The sequence below is a fragment of the Microcebus murinus genome, chromosome 8 (genome assembly GCF_040939455.1).
Source record: "Microcebus murinus isolate Inina chromosome 8, M.murinus_Inina_mat1.0, whole genome shotgun sequence".
In the NCBI taxonomy this organism is placed as follows: Eukaryota; Metazoa; Chordata; class Mammalia; order Primates; family Cheirogaleidae; genus Microcebus; species Microcebus murinus.
In genome coordinates, this window is record NC_134111.1 from 788,702 (window position 1) to 806,213 (window position 17,512).

The 17,512-nt window shown below is 38.3% G+C and overlaps 1 protein-coding gene across 1 annotated transcript in view; it reads right to left on the reverse strand.

Annotated features, from left to right (window-relative positions):
* Positions 1 to 373: 373 nt before the first annotated feature.
* Positions 374 to 17,512, reverse strand: part of LOC142872286 (uncharacterized) — a 46,327-nt gene continuing 29,188 nt past the window's right edge. Inside the window, exons 3-5 of the mRNA XM_076005357.1 lie at positions 13,137 to 14,044; positions 13,026 to 13,052; positions 374 to 390 (exon numbers count right to left, since the gene is read on the reverse strand). Coding sequence (XP_075861472.1) covers positions 374 to 390; positions 13,026 to 13,052; positions 13,137 to 14,044 — 952 coding nt within the window. The remainder of the gene's footprint in view (positions 391 to 13,025; positions 13,053 to 13,136; positions 14,045 to 17,512) is intronic.

Below are 17,512 nucleotides of genomic sequence, written 5' to 3' on the forward strand. Positions count from 1 at the left end.
ATCTGTGTTCTGTTCAGATGAATTGAGATAAATTCAAAGTCTACCACTTACTGGACATTGACAAAATACTCTACTTAGGCAAGAAGCATTATTATCAATAGCTTTGTTATGTGACATGCAGAGATTCAGACCTCACCCCAGATCTACTGAATCAGATTCTGTATTTTAAGAAAATCTCCAGTTCTTTATTGTACTTTTAAATATTAGGTGGTACTTTGTAACTCTCTGTTTCTCTATGTGAGAAATATGCACAATTTATTGACATGATGTAAATATAACATGCATAAATTTATATTACTGTTGTAAGCCCTTAATTTTGTATTAGACACTTTATCAACCAAAGCAGAATCATATGCACACAGATTCATGCATCTTATGTGATCCTCATTCCTGTGAAAAAGAGAAGATATGAAAGAATATTATTGTGCTAAAATATATCTTATTGGATAATTCCAGTCACTCATATGTCAGAAACAGTTCTCACATCTCATTTTCCTTGTGGTCAAATTAAGAACTCTCTCTATGGCCACTTGGGAAATATGTGTCTTTTTACAGGAGATGGTGACATTCAGGGATGTGGCTGTAGAATTCTCTCCAGAAGAGTGGGCATGCCTTGACAATGCTCAGCGGAATTTGTATAGGGATGTGATGCTAGAGAACTATGGAAACCTGGTCTCCCTTGGTGAGGATCATTTATATACAGAATTCCTATTCCACATTAAGGCCATTATTTTCTTTTTGTAGATAGTTTCTTAAAAGTTTCTGCTTTACATGAGTGAATTTTATATCCCTTCTTTTAAAGAAAATTTGAGAATTTTTGGTGTATCCAATAAAATCATTAAATGTGTCGTGTTATCTTGAACCTTTCCCTTTCTTTGGCTGATATGTACATTTCACAGTAGATTAGTAGTTACTTTAGAAATCAGGGTACATAGTTGTTGCCTGCACCTTAGAATAGAATTTACACCTCTTATTTATTTGGTGCTAGTGGGAATTGGTGTTCTAGTCATAAATAAGAAATATATTTTTTTTAATCATTCTACAGGGTCTCTGAGAAAACGATATCTTGCAGAGGAATTTTCTAGAATTGTCTATAATGTTCTGTGTACTAAGGATAGTACTGCGTTAGTAATTGGAAAGTCTTCAGCAAGAGTCACGTGAAATTTTTCTAATAATACAGGTCTTGGCATCTCAAAGCCAGAGCTGATCACATGCCTGGAGCAAAGGATAGAGCCCTGGATTATGAAGAAAGAGGAAACAACAGCTAAATATCCAGGTAGGTGAGATCCAGTGAAGCAGATAACAAATGTTAGAGAACCAAAGCTCAAGGAGGAAGGCAGATTTCAAAAGAGTGGCTTGGAATATTCTGCTCTGTTGGAAATGATTTTAGGAAGCCTGTGTATGTTTCTATTCATCTTCCAGAAGGACATCTTCTGTCCCAAGATTATAACTCTCTAAGAACTCTAACCATGCAGTGATCTTCCTTAGAATTCAGTGAGAACCAAACTTGCAATGGCTTGTAAGGGACTACATTATCTATCAGTATTTCTATTATTTAGGGGTTATGGACTCATCTGTACATATTTTGAAGACTTCTATATTAAACCATCTTTTGACAGGTTTTTGCCCTCCTTCCCTTTCTGGAGAACAGTGGCTGATCATAGCTCACTAAAACCTCAAACCTCTGGGCTCCTGGGATCCTACAACCTCTGTCTTCCAAGTAGCGAGAACTATGGGCATGAGCTACCATGGCCAGCCCTTTTTATTATTATTACTTTATTATAAAAATGGAGTCTCCTCAGGTTGCTACTCCTGGTATCAAGATCCTGGTCTCAAGTGACCCTTCTCCTTGGCCTCCCAAAGTCCTTGGTTTATAGGCGTTATCCTTCCTACCCATCTCCACGTTTTAAGTTCTTTTTGATGCCTCATTTCTGAAATGTGTAAAGGGGAATAGTGGAGATATTGGGATTTGTTTCTGGAATGCCAGAAACACTAGGGACATATATTCATATTTTATGCATCATGATTTCCAATTCTAAGTTTTCAGAGGCACTCCTACAGAAAGTCGGACTCACTAATTTTATATAAATTCATATCCTCTTACTCAATGTAAGAAAATCTAATGTTATTTCACTTCTAAATACTCCTTTTGTTATATAAAATAAGAGTAAATTTTCAACTTTATTATACCCAAATTCCCAAACTATAATATAGTTTATTTTCCCTTCTCACCTTATGAAATTCTTACATATACTGTCTCATTCAGTGCTTCAAATAGCTTAATATATTTATACTCCTAATTGATACATAATACGTTGATAACTTATATTCCATAATTTTCCCCTATTTAGTAGCATCAGAAATGCGTCATTCATATGTGTGTATGTGTGCATATATTTCTCTGTGTGTGGTGTTTAATGGTGAAAGTTTCCACAAATAAAAATCGTATAACTGTATATATTTATTGTACACACTGTAGTGAATTGACGTGTGTATAAATGGTAAAACAATATAATTAAAGTAATAAACTATTCCATCATCTCACATAGTTACCATTTAATTATAGTGAGAACATTTATTAATAGTGAGGTCTAGGGTCTAAACAAATTTTAAGCATATAAAACATTGTTAATAACTCTAATCATGATGCCATATATTAGATCTCCAAGATCTATTCATCTTATAACTAAAAGATTTTACCCTTAAATATCTCCTCACTTTTCGTGACTCCACACTCTGGAAACCACTGTTGTACTCTTTATTTTTGTAAATTCAACTTTTTAAAAAATTATCTATAGCAGAATTCATCTTTTTTGGAATGGCTGATTTTACTTAGCATAATACCCACTACGTCCATCCATGTTGTTGAAATGGAAAGATATTTATCATTTTCATGGCTTAGTAAATTATATGGTATGTGTTTGTACAGTCATTTTTTAGTCTATTAATCATAAGCAGGCATTTAGTTTGTTTTCATTTTCTTGGCAAATGTGCATAATGCTGCAATATATTTGGGTGTGCAGAATCTTCTTAAGATTCTGATTTTACATGGTTATACTCATAGGTAGAATTGGTGAATGACAAGGGAGTTGTATTATTTACATTCTTTAACAAACCTCTATGATGACACTATCCATTTACAATCAATAACAATCTACAGGGATTGATTTCCTGCACACTCTTGTCCACACTTGTTATGTCTCTTCTTTTGAACATTAGCCATTTTAACAATTGTGAGGTGATACCTTATCGTAGTTTTCATTTGTGTTAACTTCTATCAATTATGTGATTTGCATCTATTTTAACCCATTTATTTTATTTTATTTTTTTATTTCGGCATATTATGGGGGTACAGATTTTAAGGTTTCAATAAATGCCCATTTCCCCCCCTCCCTCCACAAGTCTGAGTCTCCATCATGACAATCCCCCAGATGGTGCACATCACACTCATTATGTATGTATATACCTGCCCCCCTCCCCCCTCCCACCTTCCCAATACCCTATTACTGTAGTACCTATGTGACCACTTAGGTGCTGTTCAGTTAATACCAATTTGCTGGTGAGTATATGTGGTGCTTGTTTTTCCATTCTTGGGAAACTTCACTTAATAGTATGGGTTCCAGCTCTAACCAGGAAAATATAAGATGTGCTATGTCACCATTGTTTCTTAGAGCTGAATAGTACTCCATGGTATACATATACCACATTTTATTAATCCATTCTTGGATTGATGGGCACTTGGGCTGTTTCCACAGCCTTGCAATTATGAATTGTGCTGCTATAAACATTCGAGTGCAGGTGTCTTTTTTGCAGAGTGTCATTGGATCCTTTGGGTAGATGCCCAGCAATGGGATTGCTGGATCAAATGGTAGAATCACTTGTATCGCTTTAAGGTATCTCCATATTGCTTTCCACAGAGGTTGAACTAGTTTGCAGTCCCACCAGCAGTGTAGGAGTGTTCCTCTCTCTCCGCAACCACGCCAGCATTTATTGTTTGGAGATTTTTTTTTCTTTTTCTTTTTTTTTTTTATTTCGGCATATTATGGGGGTACAGATTTTGAGGTTTCAATAAATGCCCTTCCCCCTTCCCCCCACAAGTCTGAGTCTCCAGCATGACCATCCCTCAGATGGTGCGCATATCACTCGTTATGTATGTATATACCCACCCCCCTTTCCCCCCTCCCCAATACCCTATTACTGTAGTACCTATGTGTCCACATAGGTGCTACTCAGTTAATACCAGTTTGCTGGAGAATATATCTGGTGCTTGTTTTTCCATTCTTGGGATACTTCCTTAGTAATATGGGTTCCAGCTCTAACCAAGAAAATATAAGATGTGCTATATCACCATTGTTTATTAGAGCTGAATAGTACTCCATGGTATACATATACCACATTTTATTAATCCATTCTTGAATTGATGGGATTTTTTGATAAAGGCCATTCTCACTGGGGTTAAGTGATACCTCATTGTAGTTTTGATTTGCATTTCCCTGATGATTAGAGATGTTGAGCAGTTTTTCATATGTTTGTTGGCCATTCTTCTGTCTTCTTTAGAAAAGTTTCTGTTCAAGTCCTTTGCCCACTTTTTAATGGGGTTATTTGATTTTTTCTTCCTGATTTTCGTGAGTTCTAAGTATATTCTAGTTGTCAGTCCCTTATCGGATGCATAGGATGCAAAAATTTTCTCCCATTCTGTAGGTTGTCTGTTTACTTTCATGACTATTTCTTTGGTTGTGCAGAAGCTTTGTAGTTTGATCATGTCCCATTTATTTATTTTTGTTGCTGCTGTGATTGCCTTTGGGGACTTCTTCATAAACTCTTTGCCCAGGCCGATGTCTAGGAGAGTGTTTCCAACATTTTCCTCTAGAGTTCTAATAGTTTCATACCTTAGGTTTAAGTCTGTTATCCAGCGTGAGTTGGTTTTTGTGAGAGGTGAAAGGTGTGGGTCCTGTTTTAGCCTTCTACAGGTGGCTATCCAGTTTTCCCAGCACCATTTATTGAAAAGGGATTCTTTTCCCCAGCATATATTTTTTCTGCTTTGTCAAAGATTAGATGGCTATAAAGGGATGGTTTTACATCAGGATTCTCACATCTGTTCCACTGGTCAGTATTCCTATTATTGTGTCAATACCATATTGATTTAATTACTACAGCTTTGTAATATAGTTTGATATCTGGCATATTAATGCCTCCCATTTTTTTTGTTGTTGTTGCCTAGAATTGCTCTTGATATTCGGGGTCTTCTTTGGTTCCATATGAAGCATAAAATTATTTTTTCTATATCTGTGAAGAATGCTGATGGGATTTTAATAGGTATTGCATTGAATCTGTAGATCAGTTTGGGTAGTATAGACATCTTGAGGATATTGAGTCTACCGATCCATGAGCATGGTATGGATTTCCATCTGTTTACATCCTCTGCTATATCCTTCCTCAGTGTTTCATAGTTCTCCCATAGTTCTTTTACGTCCTTGGTTAAGTATATTCCTAGGTACTTTAATTTCTTTGTTGCTATTGTGAAGGGAATTGAGTCTTTGATTTGGTTCTCAATTAGATTGTTGTTGGCATATATGAATGCCTTCTGATTTCTGTGTATTGATTTTGTATCCTGAGACTTTACTAAATTCATTGATCAGTTCCAGGAGTTTCTTGCTTGAATCTTTGGGGTTATCTAGATACAATATCATATCATCAGCAAACAGTGAAAGTTTGATCTCTTCTGCCCCTATTTGGATACCTTTGATTCCATTTTCCTGTCTGATTGCTGTAGCCAAGACTTCTAGCACTATGTTGAACAGAAGTGGAGATAGTGGGCAGCCTTGTCTGGTTCCAGTTTTAAGTGGGAATGATTTCAATTTTTCCCCATTCAGTATGCTGTTGGCTATGGGTCTGTCATATATGGCTTGTATCATTTTTAGGTATGTCCCTTCTATGCCTATTTTCTTAAGTGTTCGTATCATGAAAGGGTGTTGAATTTTGTCAAAAGCTTTTTGTGCATCTATTGAAAGAATCATGTGGTCTTTCTTTTTGCTTCTGTTTATGTGGTGAATTGCATTTATAGATTTACGTATGTTGAACCATCCCTGCATCCCTGGGATGAAGCCCACTTGGTCGTGGTGGATTATTTTTTTTGATACGTGTCTAGATTCGGTTAGCTAAGATTTTGTTGAAAATTTTTGCATCTATATTCATTAGGGATATTGGTCTGTAGTTTCTTTTTTTTTTTTTTTTTGCATCCTTTCCTGGTTTCGGTTTCAGAGAAATATTCACTTCATAAAAGGTGTTGGGGAGGTTTCCGTTCTTCTCAATGTTGTGGAATAGTTTCTGGAAGATAGGTACTAGTTCTTCTTTGTAAGTGTGGTAAAATTTGGGTGTGAAGCCATCTGGACCGGGACATTTCTTTTTAGGGAGATTTTTAATTGCTGTTTCTATTTCAGCTGTTGAGATTGGTCTGTTCAGGGAATCTATTTCTTCCTGGTTGAGCCTAGGGAGGCTGCGTGTTTCAAGATATTTGTTCATTTCCTCCACATTTTCCAGTTTGTGTGCATAAAGATTTTTGTAGTATTCATAAATTGTATCTTGAATCTCTTTGGGATCAGTTGTGATATCTCCTTCTTTATTCCTGATGGAGCTTATTAGAGACTTCTCTTTTCTGCTTTTCGTTAGCTTAGCCAATGGTGTGTCAATTTTGTTTGTTTTTTCAAAGAACCAACTTTTTGTTTTATTAATCTCCTGAATAGCTTCCCTGTTTTCAATTTCGTTTAGTTCTGATTTGATCTTGTTGATTTCACTTCTTCTGCTGGGTTTGGGGTTGGTCTGTTCTTCTTTTTCCAGCTCTTTGAGTCGTTTCATTAGATTGTCTATTTGTGATCTTCTTGTCTTTTGGTTATAGGCATTTATGGAGATAAACTTTCCTCTCAGAAGGGGCTTTAGCTGTGTCCCAGAGGAGTTGATAACTTGTCTCTCCATTGTTGTTTTCTTCATAGAATTTTTTTATTTCTGTCTTGATTTCTTCATTTATGAAGTAATCATTTAGTAGGAGGTTGTTTAATTTCCACGTTTTTGTGTAGAAATGTGAGTTTCTGTTAGGGTTGATTTCTACTTTTATTCCACTGTGATCTGAGAAGGTACATGGTATGATTTCTATTTTTTTTAATTTCTTGAGATTTACTTTGTGTCCTAGGATATGGTCAATCTTAGAGAAATGTCCCGTGAGCTGATGAGAAGAACGTGTATTCAATGGATTTTGGGTAGAATGTTCTGTAAATGTCAGTCAGACCCAATTGTTCTAGAGTTTTGTTTAAGTCCATTATTTCTTTATTAATTTTCTGTTTGGAGGATCTGTCTCGTGCCGTCAGTGGGGTGTTGAAATGTCCGGAGATTATGGAGTTGCTATTAATCCATTTGCTTAGCTCCAGTAAGGTTTGCTTTATGAATCTGGGTGCACCTAAGTTGGCTGCATATATATTTAAAATTGTTATCTCTTTTTGTTGAACTGTGCCCTCACCATTATATAATGACCCTCTTTGTCTTTCACTACTTTTGTTGGTTTAAAAACTAAATTGTCTGAAATTAGAACTGCCACACCAGCCTTCATTTGGCTTCTATTTGCTTGGAATATTGATCTCCACCCTTTTATTTTTAGTCTATATGCATCCTTGCAGGTTAGATGTGTTTCCTGAAGACAGCATAACCTTGGCCTGTATTTTCTTATCCATTCAGCCAGCCTATGTCTCTTGAGTGGAGAGTTTAAGCCATTCACATTTATTGAGAGAACTGATAGGTAGAGTAGATTACTGTTCATTCTGTTGGGTTGGATGTTGTTGCTATGATTTCTGTCTTGAGCCATTGTAATATATGGCCTTTAATATCTTTGGGTTTTGGTTGTTTTTATGTCCGTGTGTTATTATTATGATGTTCCGTGCGTAACACTGTTTTAAGTACTTCTTGTAGGGCTGGTCTTGTCTTGGTGAATTCTCTGAGCTTTTGCTTGTCTGAGAATGTCTTTATTTCTCCTTCATATACGAAGCTTAGTTTTTCAGGGAATAATATTCTAGGCTGGGCATTGTTTTGTTTCAAAAGAGTGAGAATGGGGCCGCAGTCTCTCCTTGCTTGTAAAGTCTCATTAGAGAAGTCTGATGTTATTGGAATTGGCTTTCCCTTGTATGTTACTTGCTTCTTTTGTCTTATAGCTCTTAGAAGGGCCTCTTTAGTTGATAATTTGGTCAGTCTGATGACTGCATGTCGTGACGTCTTCCTGTTTGCGTTGAAACTCCCAGGGGTCCTCTGAGCTTCTTGAATGTGTATATCAAGACTTTGAGCAAGGCCTGGGAAATTTTCCTCTATTATATCTTCAAACAGCTTGTCCAACCCTTGAGTGTTGTCTTCTTCCCCTTCTGGTAACCGTATGACCCTCACATTAGGTTTCTTCACATAATCCCACAGGTCTTATAGGCTTTGCTCTTTTCTCTTGTTTCTCTGATCTATTTCTGTGACTGATTTGTTGAATTGGAGGGTGTTATCTTCTAGCTCTGAGATTCTTTCTTCTGTTTGATCTACCCTGTTCTTAAGACTTTCCACTGTATTTTGTAGTTCCTTGAATTGATTCTTCATTTCCAGGAGTTCGGTTAAACTTTTCTTCATTGTGTCTATTTCTTTTTCCATATCTGGAGGCTTTTTGTGGTTTCTTTGTGTTGGTTATTGAGTTGTTGTTGCAGCTGGGTGAGTGTTCTTATGATCCACATACGAAATTCCTCTTGTGTCATATTGGTTGCCTGATTTTGGTTGGTGTCCGTTTCTAGGGGGCTGGTGCTGTGTGTGTGTTTCCCGTTTGGTCTGCATATTTCCTGAGTTGTTTCGCTGATTTCTTCCCATGTCGATCAATTGTTGTTTCTTTCCTTAGGTTATTGTTTGGGTATTCACACACCTTGTTTAGTTTCTGAGGCATTAGGTGGTGTCTGTGGGTGAAATTGGACCACTCCCTGTATATTGAGTCAGTGGGTCTGTGGAAAGGCTGTGCAAGATGCCGTCCCTGTCAGTAGGTGGCGTTTGCTTGGAGGAACAGGCTATACTGTTTATTTTGTGTCCTGTTATCAGCTCTTGTTCTGGGCGGAGCTGGGTTGGGTAAGCCTGCCCTTGGGCCATTAGCAGGGGTCAAAGTTCTGTTCTCTGCTTCCAGGGAAAGCTGTCAGGGCGGGGCTGGAATGGTCCCGCTCAGCCAGAAAGTCTGTGTGTGGGGGTGGGGCTGTCTGAGACCCGCAGTCTGGAGCAGGCCTCGCTTCTTTCCACCTTCCCCAACTCTGCAGCTACTCCTGGGCCTCTGCCAGCAGGCCAGACCACAAGCCACCAGGCCTCCCCGGACTGTGATGCTGGTGGGAGGTTCCCTGCACAGGAACGCCACCAGGGTTGGGAGTGCGGCCTCCTCCTGGGAGGAGGGTTGCCCTCTAGGACGCCGATCCGCCCCTGGAGGCACACACACCTCAGTAGGCTGTTCACGTATAACCCTTCTGTGCCCCGGGCAATGCTAGCCCTCGGTGCAGGGGATCTGGTGTGCAGGTCCGACCTCTGGGTCCCAGAATTCAAACTTTATCCCCACCAGGGAGAGGATTTCCGGTCCCAAATCACCCACAGGGAGTCCAAGCTGGGTCTATGTCTCTCAGCCTCTGAGTTGGCAGCGTTCTCCTGGGAACACGGTGCCAGCAGCACCTGGGAGGGCAGGTGGGTAGGGAGCTCACAGTCTGAGTTCCCCTGAGTCAGGTTTAGGGTCCCAAATAGGAAGGTCCCGTTCCCTGGAGGTGCCTCCGGCTGGTGGCTGTATTGTCTCTCTTGGCAGCCGCGGGTACGGTCGGCAGAGGGGAGGAGGAGGCAATATGGCGCCTGCCGCATGGCTCGGGTCTGTGCACACAGAGGTGCCCAGAGGAAGTTGGGAACCTGGTGCCACGTCTGCTACAGGCTCACCATTGGCAGGCGGCGGCGGTCTCTGGGCTGGTGTCCGCAGGTCCCTCCACCCGCTGGGGAGCCCACCAGCAGTCCCGAATGCAGGGGAGGGGAAACAGCAAATCCAGCTACCTTTGCCACTGGTCTCCAGGCTGCTCCGGTGGTCCCAGCCTCCAGTTCTCCTCCGCAGCCTCCTCCCGTGGAGTCTCCCGGGGTCTCAGGTACCCCTCCTTCTGCCCTTGTCTGCTGTATACTCGTCTTCTTGCTTCTTTCCTCTAATTTCTGCTAGAATCTGTCTTTTCTGCAGAGACCTCTGTCTAGCGGTGTTATTCATCCGCTATCTTGCTCCACCCCCACACCCTGGACATTTTCAATCTCTTCTCTGGAGCCACAAGCTCACTCCTACAGAAATATTGACTGCTAATTATAAAGCATCTATTAAATATCTAACAATGTCCTGTACTTATTTCTTCTATTTAAATATAAAATCAACTCCATAATTTATAAATCCTTCTGAGTGTTTACCTGAACAAAGTAGCCTGATAAAGTCAATAAATCAATTAGTATACATATACATAGAAGAAATAAGTACAGGACATTGTTAGATATTTAATAGATGCTTTATAATTAGCAGTCAATATATGTATACCATGGAGTACTATTCAGCTCTAAGAAACAATGGTGATATAGCACATCTTATATTTTCCTGGTTAGAGCTGGAACCCATATTACTAAGTGAAGTATCCCAAGAATGGAAAAACAAGCACCAGATATATTCTCCAGCAAACTGGTATTAACTGAGTAGCACCTAAGTGGACACATAGGTACTACAGTAATAGAGTATTGGGGGGGGCGGGTATATACATACATAACGAGTGATAGGCGCACCATCTGAGGGATGGTCATGCTAGAGACTCAGACTTTTGGGGGGAGGGGGGAAGGGCATTTATTGAAACTTTAAAATCTGTACCCCCATAATATGCCGAAATAAAAAAAAAATCAATCAATCAATCAATTAGTTCGATAACCCAAAGTAAAAGAAACAGTTACCAGAATGTTCTTTCAATATCCTTCTCAAATTAGTATGAAAATATAGAATGTACTAAGTAAAATGTAATACTACAATGTGGAATTACTCACACCTTTAGGTAATTTTATGAGCACCATGAAGTTTTATAACAATCCTTGTTGTAATTGCAGATCAGGTCACATAAATGGTATTTAATGAACTTTGAAATAATAAAATAACATAGGTGGCCTAGCATGAGTAATAAGCATGTAAGAACAGAGGATTGGCATGGGCAGGTTCCCATTCAGAAGCTTTAGGTTTTTAAACAATTAATTCAACATAAAGTGAACAAAATATTTCCTTTCAGAATCTTTGAAGTTTCTAGTTTGCTAGTAAATTCTCAACACTTTTGAAATTATCTATCTTTTCTAATATTTCTTTTTTTCTGTTGAAATAGGTATACATCCACATTCACACAAACATAATTACTTACTCTGTAAATATACTACAACTATAGTTCAACTTAACCATGATGTATTTGTATATTTGATTCAATATAAATAAAAATATGCTTATTTCTGTTTTATTGGCCAGGCAGGTTGCATGTTGAGAGAAAAATGTAGGATACAATGTAATAACTAGTCATGCTGTGTTAAGAAATGTATGGCTTTTCATTAAGTACAAAATCTTTATTATAAGCATTATATAGTAACAATGTAATTATACATATAATGAAAAAGAGCTTTGGGAACATTATTCTTCAAAGTAGAGACACTGATAAAAAGGATCACAAATGATGTCTTGTTACTGTGTAACCCCATAGTACATTTTTACAACCCATTACTTCCAACTTTGAGTAACATGGGATAGGTTAATTGTGGTGCAAAATAACACTTCATTCAATCTACAACATGTTTGACACATTAAAATTACTTTTAATTTAATGAAACAAATTAAGTTTACATGTAATCTAAAAATATTCCAAATTTCATTCGATTTTATTATCTATCATAATATACAATATTAAAACAAGTTATTTCTAATATTCTAATTTTTTCATTCTGATTATAATGAGAAGAATATTAGTCTGTATACCTACATCATACATCACTTGAAATACTGTTTGTTATAAAAAATATCCATAGTACCTCTCCATTTCATAAAACTTACATTTCAGTGCTTTTAATTTCCCATGGAAAAGTACATGAATAATGCCTACTGAATACACAAAGACTACTAATAAATGCGATGTAGCTATCATTAGCCACACACATTCACATACACGCTAAAAATGAAAAACATCTACTGTATTTAAAGTTGAATAACATTAGTATTTGCTTGTCAAAAAGGAAAAAAAATTATACCTTTTATATTTTTACCCTACCCTGACCAGAAAGTATATTTTACATGTAATTATAACTTTCACAAAATCTCTCTCTTTTTAAAGCTGAGATACAAGTAAATCAATTAACTATTTTAACTGGGTGGTACTCTATAATCAACAACCTGGTTTAAAGAAATTTGTGAATGTGTTAGTGCATTAGTGTATTACACTGTGAGTCCTCTGATATTTGTTTAGACTTGATTCTTCATGAAATGTGTTCTGAAATTTATTATATCTGTAGATTAATTTTAACTATCAATTCTTTGTGGTTCTCTAAAGTATATCTTTTGCATAAATATTTTTTCACATTCATTATATTTGTAAGGTGTCTATCTCTTAAAATTTTTGTGATGTTGAGCAATGTTGGAGAAAATATTAGAGCATTTTTTTCAGTTTAAGTTCTCCCATGTCCAGTAAGATCTCTGTTGTAACTAAAGGTATTGTCAGCACTCTACATTATGATTGTTTACTTTAAGTATAAGTACTGTTGTGGATTTTAAAGCTAATACTTAGGGAAAGCACATCCATACTGATTACATTTATCTCACTTTTATCTAGTATAATGTATTTGGTGTTGAATAAAATGAGAGCAGTTATTAAAGACTTTGCCACAATTCCCACATTCATAGAATTTTTCTCTGTTATGCATTCTTTTATGAAGATTAAGGTGTGAGCACTGGGAAAATGCTTTGCCACATTCCTCACATTTGTATGGTTTCTCTCCTGTATGGATTCATTTATGTAGAGTGAAGTCTCTGAGCTGGTAAAAGACTTTGCCACATTCTACAACATTTTAGGGTTTACCTCCAGTATGAATTCTTTTATGTTGAGTAAGGGTTGAGGACTGGGTAAAGGCTTTCCCACATTCTTCACATTTGTAGGGTTTCTCTCCAGTATGAATTCTTTTATGTAGAGTAAGGACTGAGGACTGGTTAAAGGCTTTGCCAAATTCTTCACATTTGTAGGGTTTCTCTCCAGTATGAATTTTTTTATGTTGAGTAAGGATTGAGGACTGGTTAAAGGCTTTGCCACATTCTTCACATTTGTAGGGTTTCTCTCCAGTATGAATTTTTTTATGTCGAGAAAGGCTTGACCACCGGGTAAAGGCTTTACCACATTCTTCACATTTGTAGGGTTTTTTTCCAGTATGAATTCTTTTATGTAGAGTAAGGATTGAGGACCGGTTAAAGGCTTTGCCACATTCTCCACATTTGTAGGGTTTCTCTCCAGTATGAATTCTTTTATGTACAGTAAAGTTTGTGCACCAGGTATAGGCTTTGCCACATTCTTCACATTTGTAGGGTTTCTCTCCAGTATGAATTCTTTTATGTAGAGTAAGGTTTGTGCAACAGGTAAAGGCCTTGCCACATTCTTCACATTTGTAGGGTTTCTCTCCAGTATGGATTCTTTTATGTTGAGTAAGGTGTGTGCACTGGGTAAAGGCTTTGCCACATTCTTCACATTTGTAGGGTTTCTCTCCAGTGTAAATTCTCCTATGTATAATAAGTTTTGAGCAACAGTTAAAGGGTTTTCCACATTCTTTACACTTGTAGGATTTCTGTGTGGTATGAATTTTTCTATGTCCAGAAACATTAGAGCTGTGGTTAAAAGTTTTGCTACATTCTTTAAGTTTGGAACTTTTCTCTCCAGTATGTCTTGTCTTGTGTCTATTTAGGTTTGATGATTTGCTAAAGACTTTTATACATTTGTAACTATTGAAGATTTTTCTTTTTTTTTTTTATTTCAGCATATTATGGGGGTACAGATTTTAAAGTTTCAATAAATGCCCTTCCCCCCTCCCCCCAAAAGTCTGAGTCCCCAGCATGACCATCCCTCAGATGGTGCGCCTATCACTCGTTATGTATGTATATCCCTGCCCTCCCTCCCCCCCTTCCCCAATACTCTATTACTGTAGTACCTATGTGTCCACTTAGGTGCTACTCAGTTAATACCAGTTTGCTGGAGAATATATCTGGTGCTTGTTTTTTCATTCTTGGGATACTTCACTTCGTAATATGGGTTCCAGCTCTAACCAGGAAAATATAAGATGTGCTATATCACCATTGTTTCTTAGAGCTGAATAGTACTACATGGTATACATATACCACATTTTATTAATCCATTCTTGAATTGATGGGCACTTGGGCTGTTTCCACAGCCTTGAAATTATGAATTGTGCTGCTATGAACTTTCGAGTGCAGGTGTCTTTTTTGTAGAGTGTCATTGGATCATTTGGGTAGATGCCCAGCAATGGGATTGCTGGATCAAATGGTAGATTCACTTGTATCGCTTTAAGGTATCTCCATATTGCTTTCCACAGAGGTTGAACTAGTTTGCAGTCCCACCAGCAGTGTAGGAGTGTTCCTCTATCTCCACATCCACGCCAGCATTTGTTATTTGGAGATTTTTTGATAAAGGCCATTCTCACTGGAGTTAAGTGATATCTCATTGTAGTTTTGATTTGCATTTCCCTGATGATTATAGATGTTGAGCATTTTTTCATATGTTTGTTGACCATTCTTCTGTCTTCTTTAGAAAAGTTTCTGTTCATGTCCTTTGCCCACTTTTTAATAGGGTTATTTGATTTTTTCTTGCTGATTTTCGTGAGTTCTAAGTATATTCTAGTTATCAGCCCTTTATCAGATACGTAGGATGCAAAAATTTTCTCCCATTCTGTAGGTTGTCTGTTTACTTTCATGACTGTTTCTTTGGCTGTGCAGAAGCTTTGTAGTTTCATCATGTCCCATTTATTTATTTTTGTTGCTGCTTTGATTGCCTTTGGGGATTTCTTCAAAAACTCTTTGCCTAGGCCGAGTCTAGGAGAGTGTTTCCAACATTTTCCTCTAGAATTCTAATGGTTTCATACCTGAAATTTAAGTCTGTTATCCAGCGTGAGTTGATTTTTGTGAGAGGTGAAAGGTGTGGGTCCTGTTTTAACCTTCTACAAGTGGCTATCCAGTTTTCCCAGCACCATTTATTGAAAAGGGATTCTTTTCCCCAGCGTATGTTTTTGTCTACTTTGTCAAAGATTAGATGGCTATATGAGGATGGTTTTATATCAGGATTCTCACATCTGTTCCACTGGTCAATAATCCTATTTTTGTGCCAATACCAGATTGTTTTAATTACTACAGCTTTGTAGTATAGTTTGATATCTGGCATATTAATGCCTCCCAATTTGTTTTTGTTGCCTAGAATTGCTCTTGATATTCGGGCTCTTCTTTGGTTCCATACAAAGCATAAAATTATTTTTTCTATATCTGTGAAGAATGCTGATGGGATTTTAATAGGTATTGCATTGAATCTGTAGATCAGTTTGGGTAGTATAGACATTTTAATGATGTTGAGTCTGCCGATCCACGAGCATGGAATGGATTTCCATCTGTTTACATCCTCTGCTATTTCCTTCCTCAGTGTTTCATAGTTCTCCCTATAGAGGTCTTTTACCTCCTTGGTTAAGTATACTCCTAGGTACTTTAATTTCTTTGTTGCTATTGTGAAGAGTATTGAGTCTTTAATTTGGTTCTCGATTTGATTGTTGTTGGCATATACGAATGCCTCTGATTTCTGTGTATTGATTTTGTATCCTGAGACTTTGCTAAATTCATTGATCAGTTCCAGAAGTTTCCTGGTTGAATCTTTGGGGTTTTCTAGATATAATATCATATCATCAGCAAACAGTGAAAGTTTGATCTCTTCTGCCCCTATTTGGATACCTTTAATTCCACTATCTTGTCTGATTGCTGTAGCCAGGACTTCCAGTACTATGTTGAATAGAAGTGGAGATAGTGGGCAGCCTTGTCTGGTTCCGGTTCTAAGTGGGAATGCTTTCAGTTTTTCCCCATTCAGTATGATGTTAGCTATGGGTCTGTCATAAATGGCTTGTATCATTTTTAGATATGTCCCTTCTATGCCTATTTTCTTGAGTGTTCGTATCATGAAAGGGTGTTGAATTTTGTCAAAAGCTTTTTCTGCATCTATTGATAGAATCATGTGGTCTTTGTTTTTGCTTCTGTTTATGTGGTGAATTGCATTTATAGATTTGCGTATGTTGAACCATCCCTGCATCCCTGGGATGAAGCCCACTTGGTCATGATGGATTATTTTTTTGATAAGCGTCTGGATTTGGTTAGCTAAGATTTTGTTGAAAATTTTTGCATCTATATTCATTAGGGATATTGGTCTGTAGTTTTCTTTTTTTGTTGGATTCTTTCCTGGTTTTGGTATCAGAGTAATATTTGCTTCATAAAAGGTGTCAGGGAGGTTTCCATTCTTCTCGATGTTGTGGAATAGTTTCTGCAAGATAGGTATTAGTTCTTCTTTGTAAGTGTGGTAAAATTCGGGTGTGAAGCCATCTGGTCCGGGACTTTTCTTTTTAGGGAGATTTTTAATTGCTGTTTCTATTTCAGCTGTTGAGATTGGTCTGTTCAGGGAATCTATTTCTTCCTGGTTGAGCCTGTCTTATTTATTTTCTGAGCCAGTAGGTGGAGTTGCTCTCTGTCAGCAGCCTTCACTGGGGTGGTGTCTGCAGGTCTCTCAACCCGCTGGGGATCCAGCAGTCCGAGATGTAGCGGAGGGGAAACAGCTAATTACCCTACCCCTCCTGCTGGTCTCCTTAATTACACAGGTGGGAATAGATGGCAGGAACCAGAGCAGTTCCTCTCTCAGCTCCACCCCCAAGGCGGGGCTAGAGACTTTGGAACCGAAGGCCCAGCTCCAAGTCACCAGAGTGTGTGGGTTGTAACGTCTCTCTGTCTTGTATTGGCTGAAGCCTGCTACCTACAAGGCTCGGCTCTGCCCAGGCAAACTCCAGGGCCTGGACACCGAGCACAGAAGACCTGTGCAGACAGAGATTGGCCAGAAGCCGGGAGGCCGGTAGCCAAACCCAGGGAACCCCGTCTTCTGTCTCTTTAATTGCACAGGTGGAGATAAGCGGTAGGAATGGGAATAGTTCCTATTTCAGCTTTGCCCCCAAGGCGGGGACAGAAACTTTGGAGCCAAGGCTCAGCCACAAGAAACAGGATGGTGGTAGATGTAAAGACGCTCTGCCTTATAGCAGCTAAGGGTAACTTCCTTCGTGGGTGTCTCCTGCCAGGCAGGTTCTGCACTCTGGACACAGAGCGCAGGAGACCTGTGCAGTGAGAGATTGTCCTGAAGCCAGACCCACCAGGCCCCTTGTT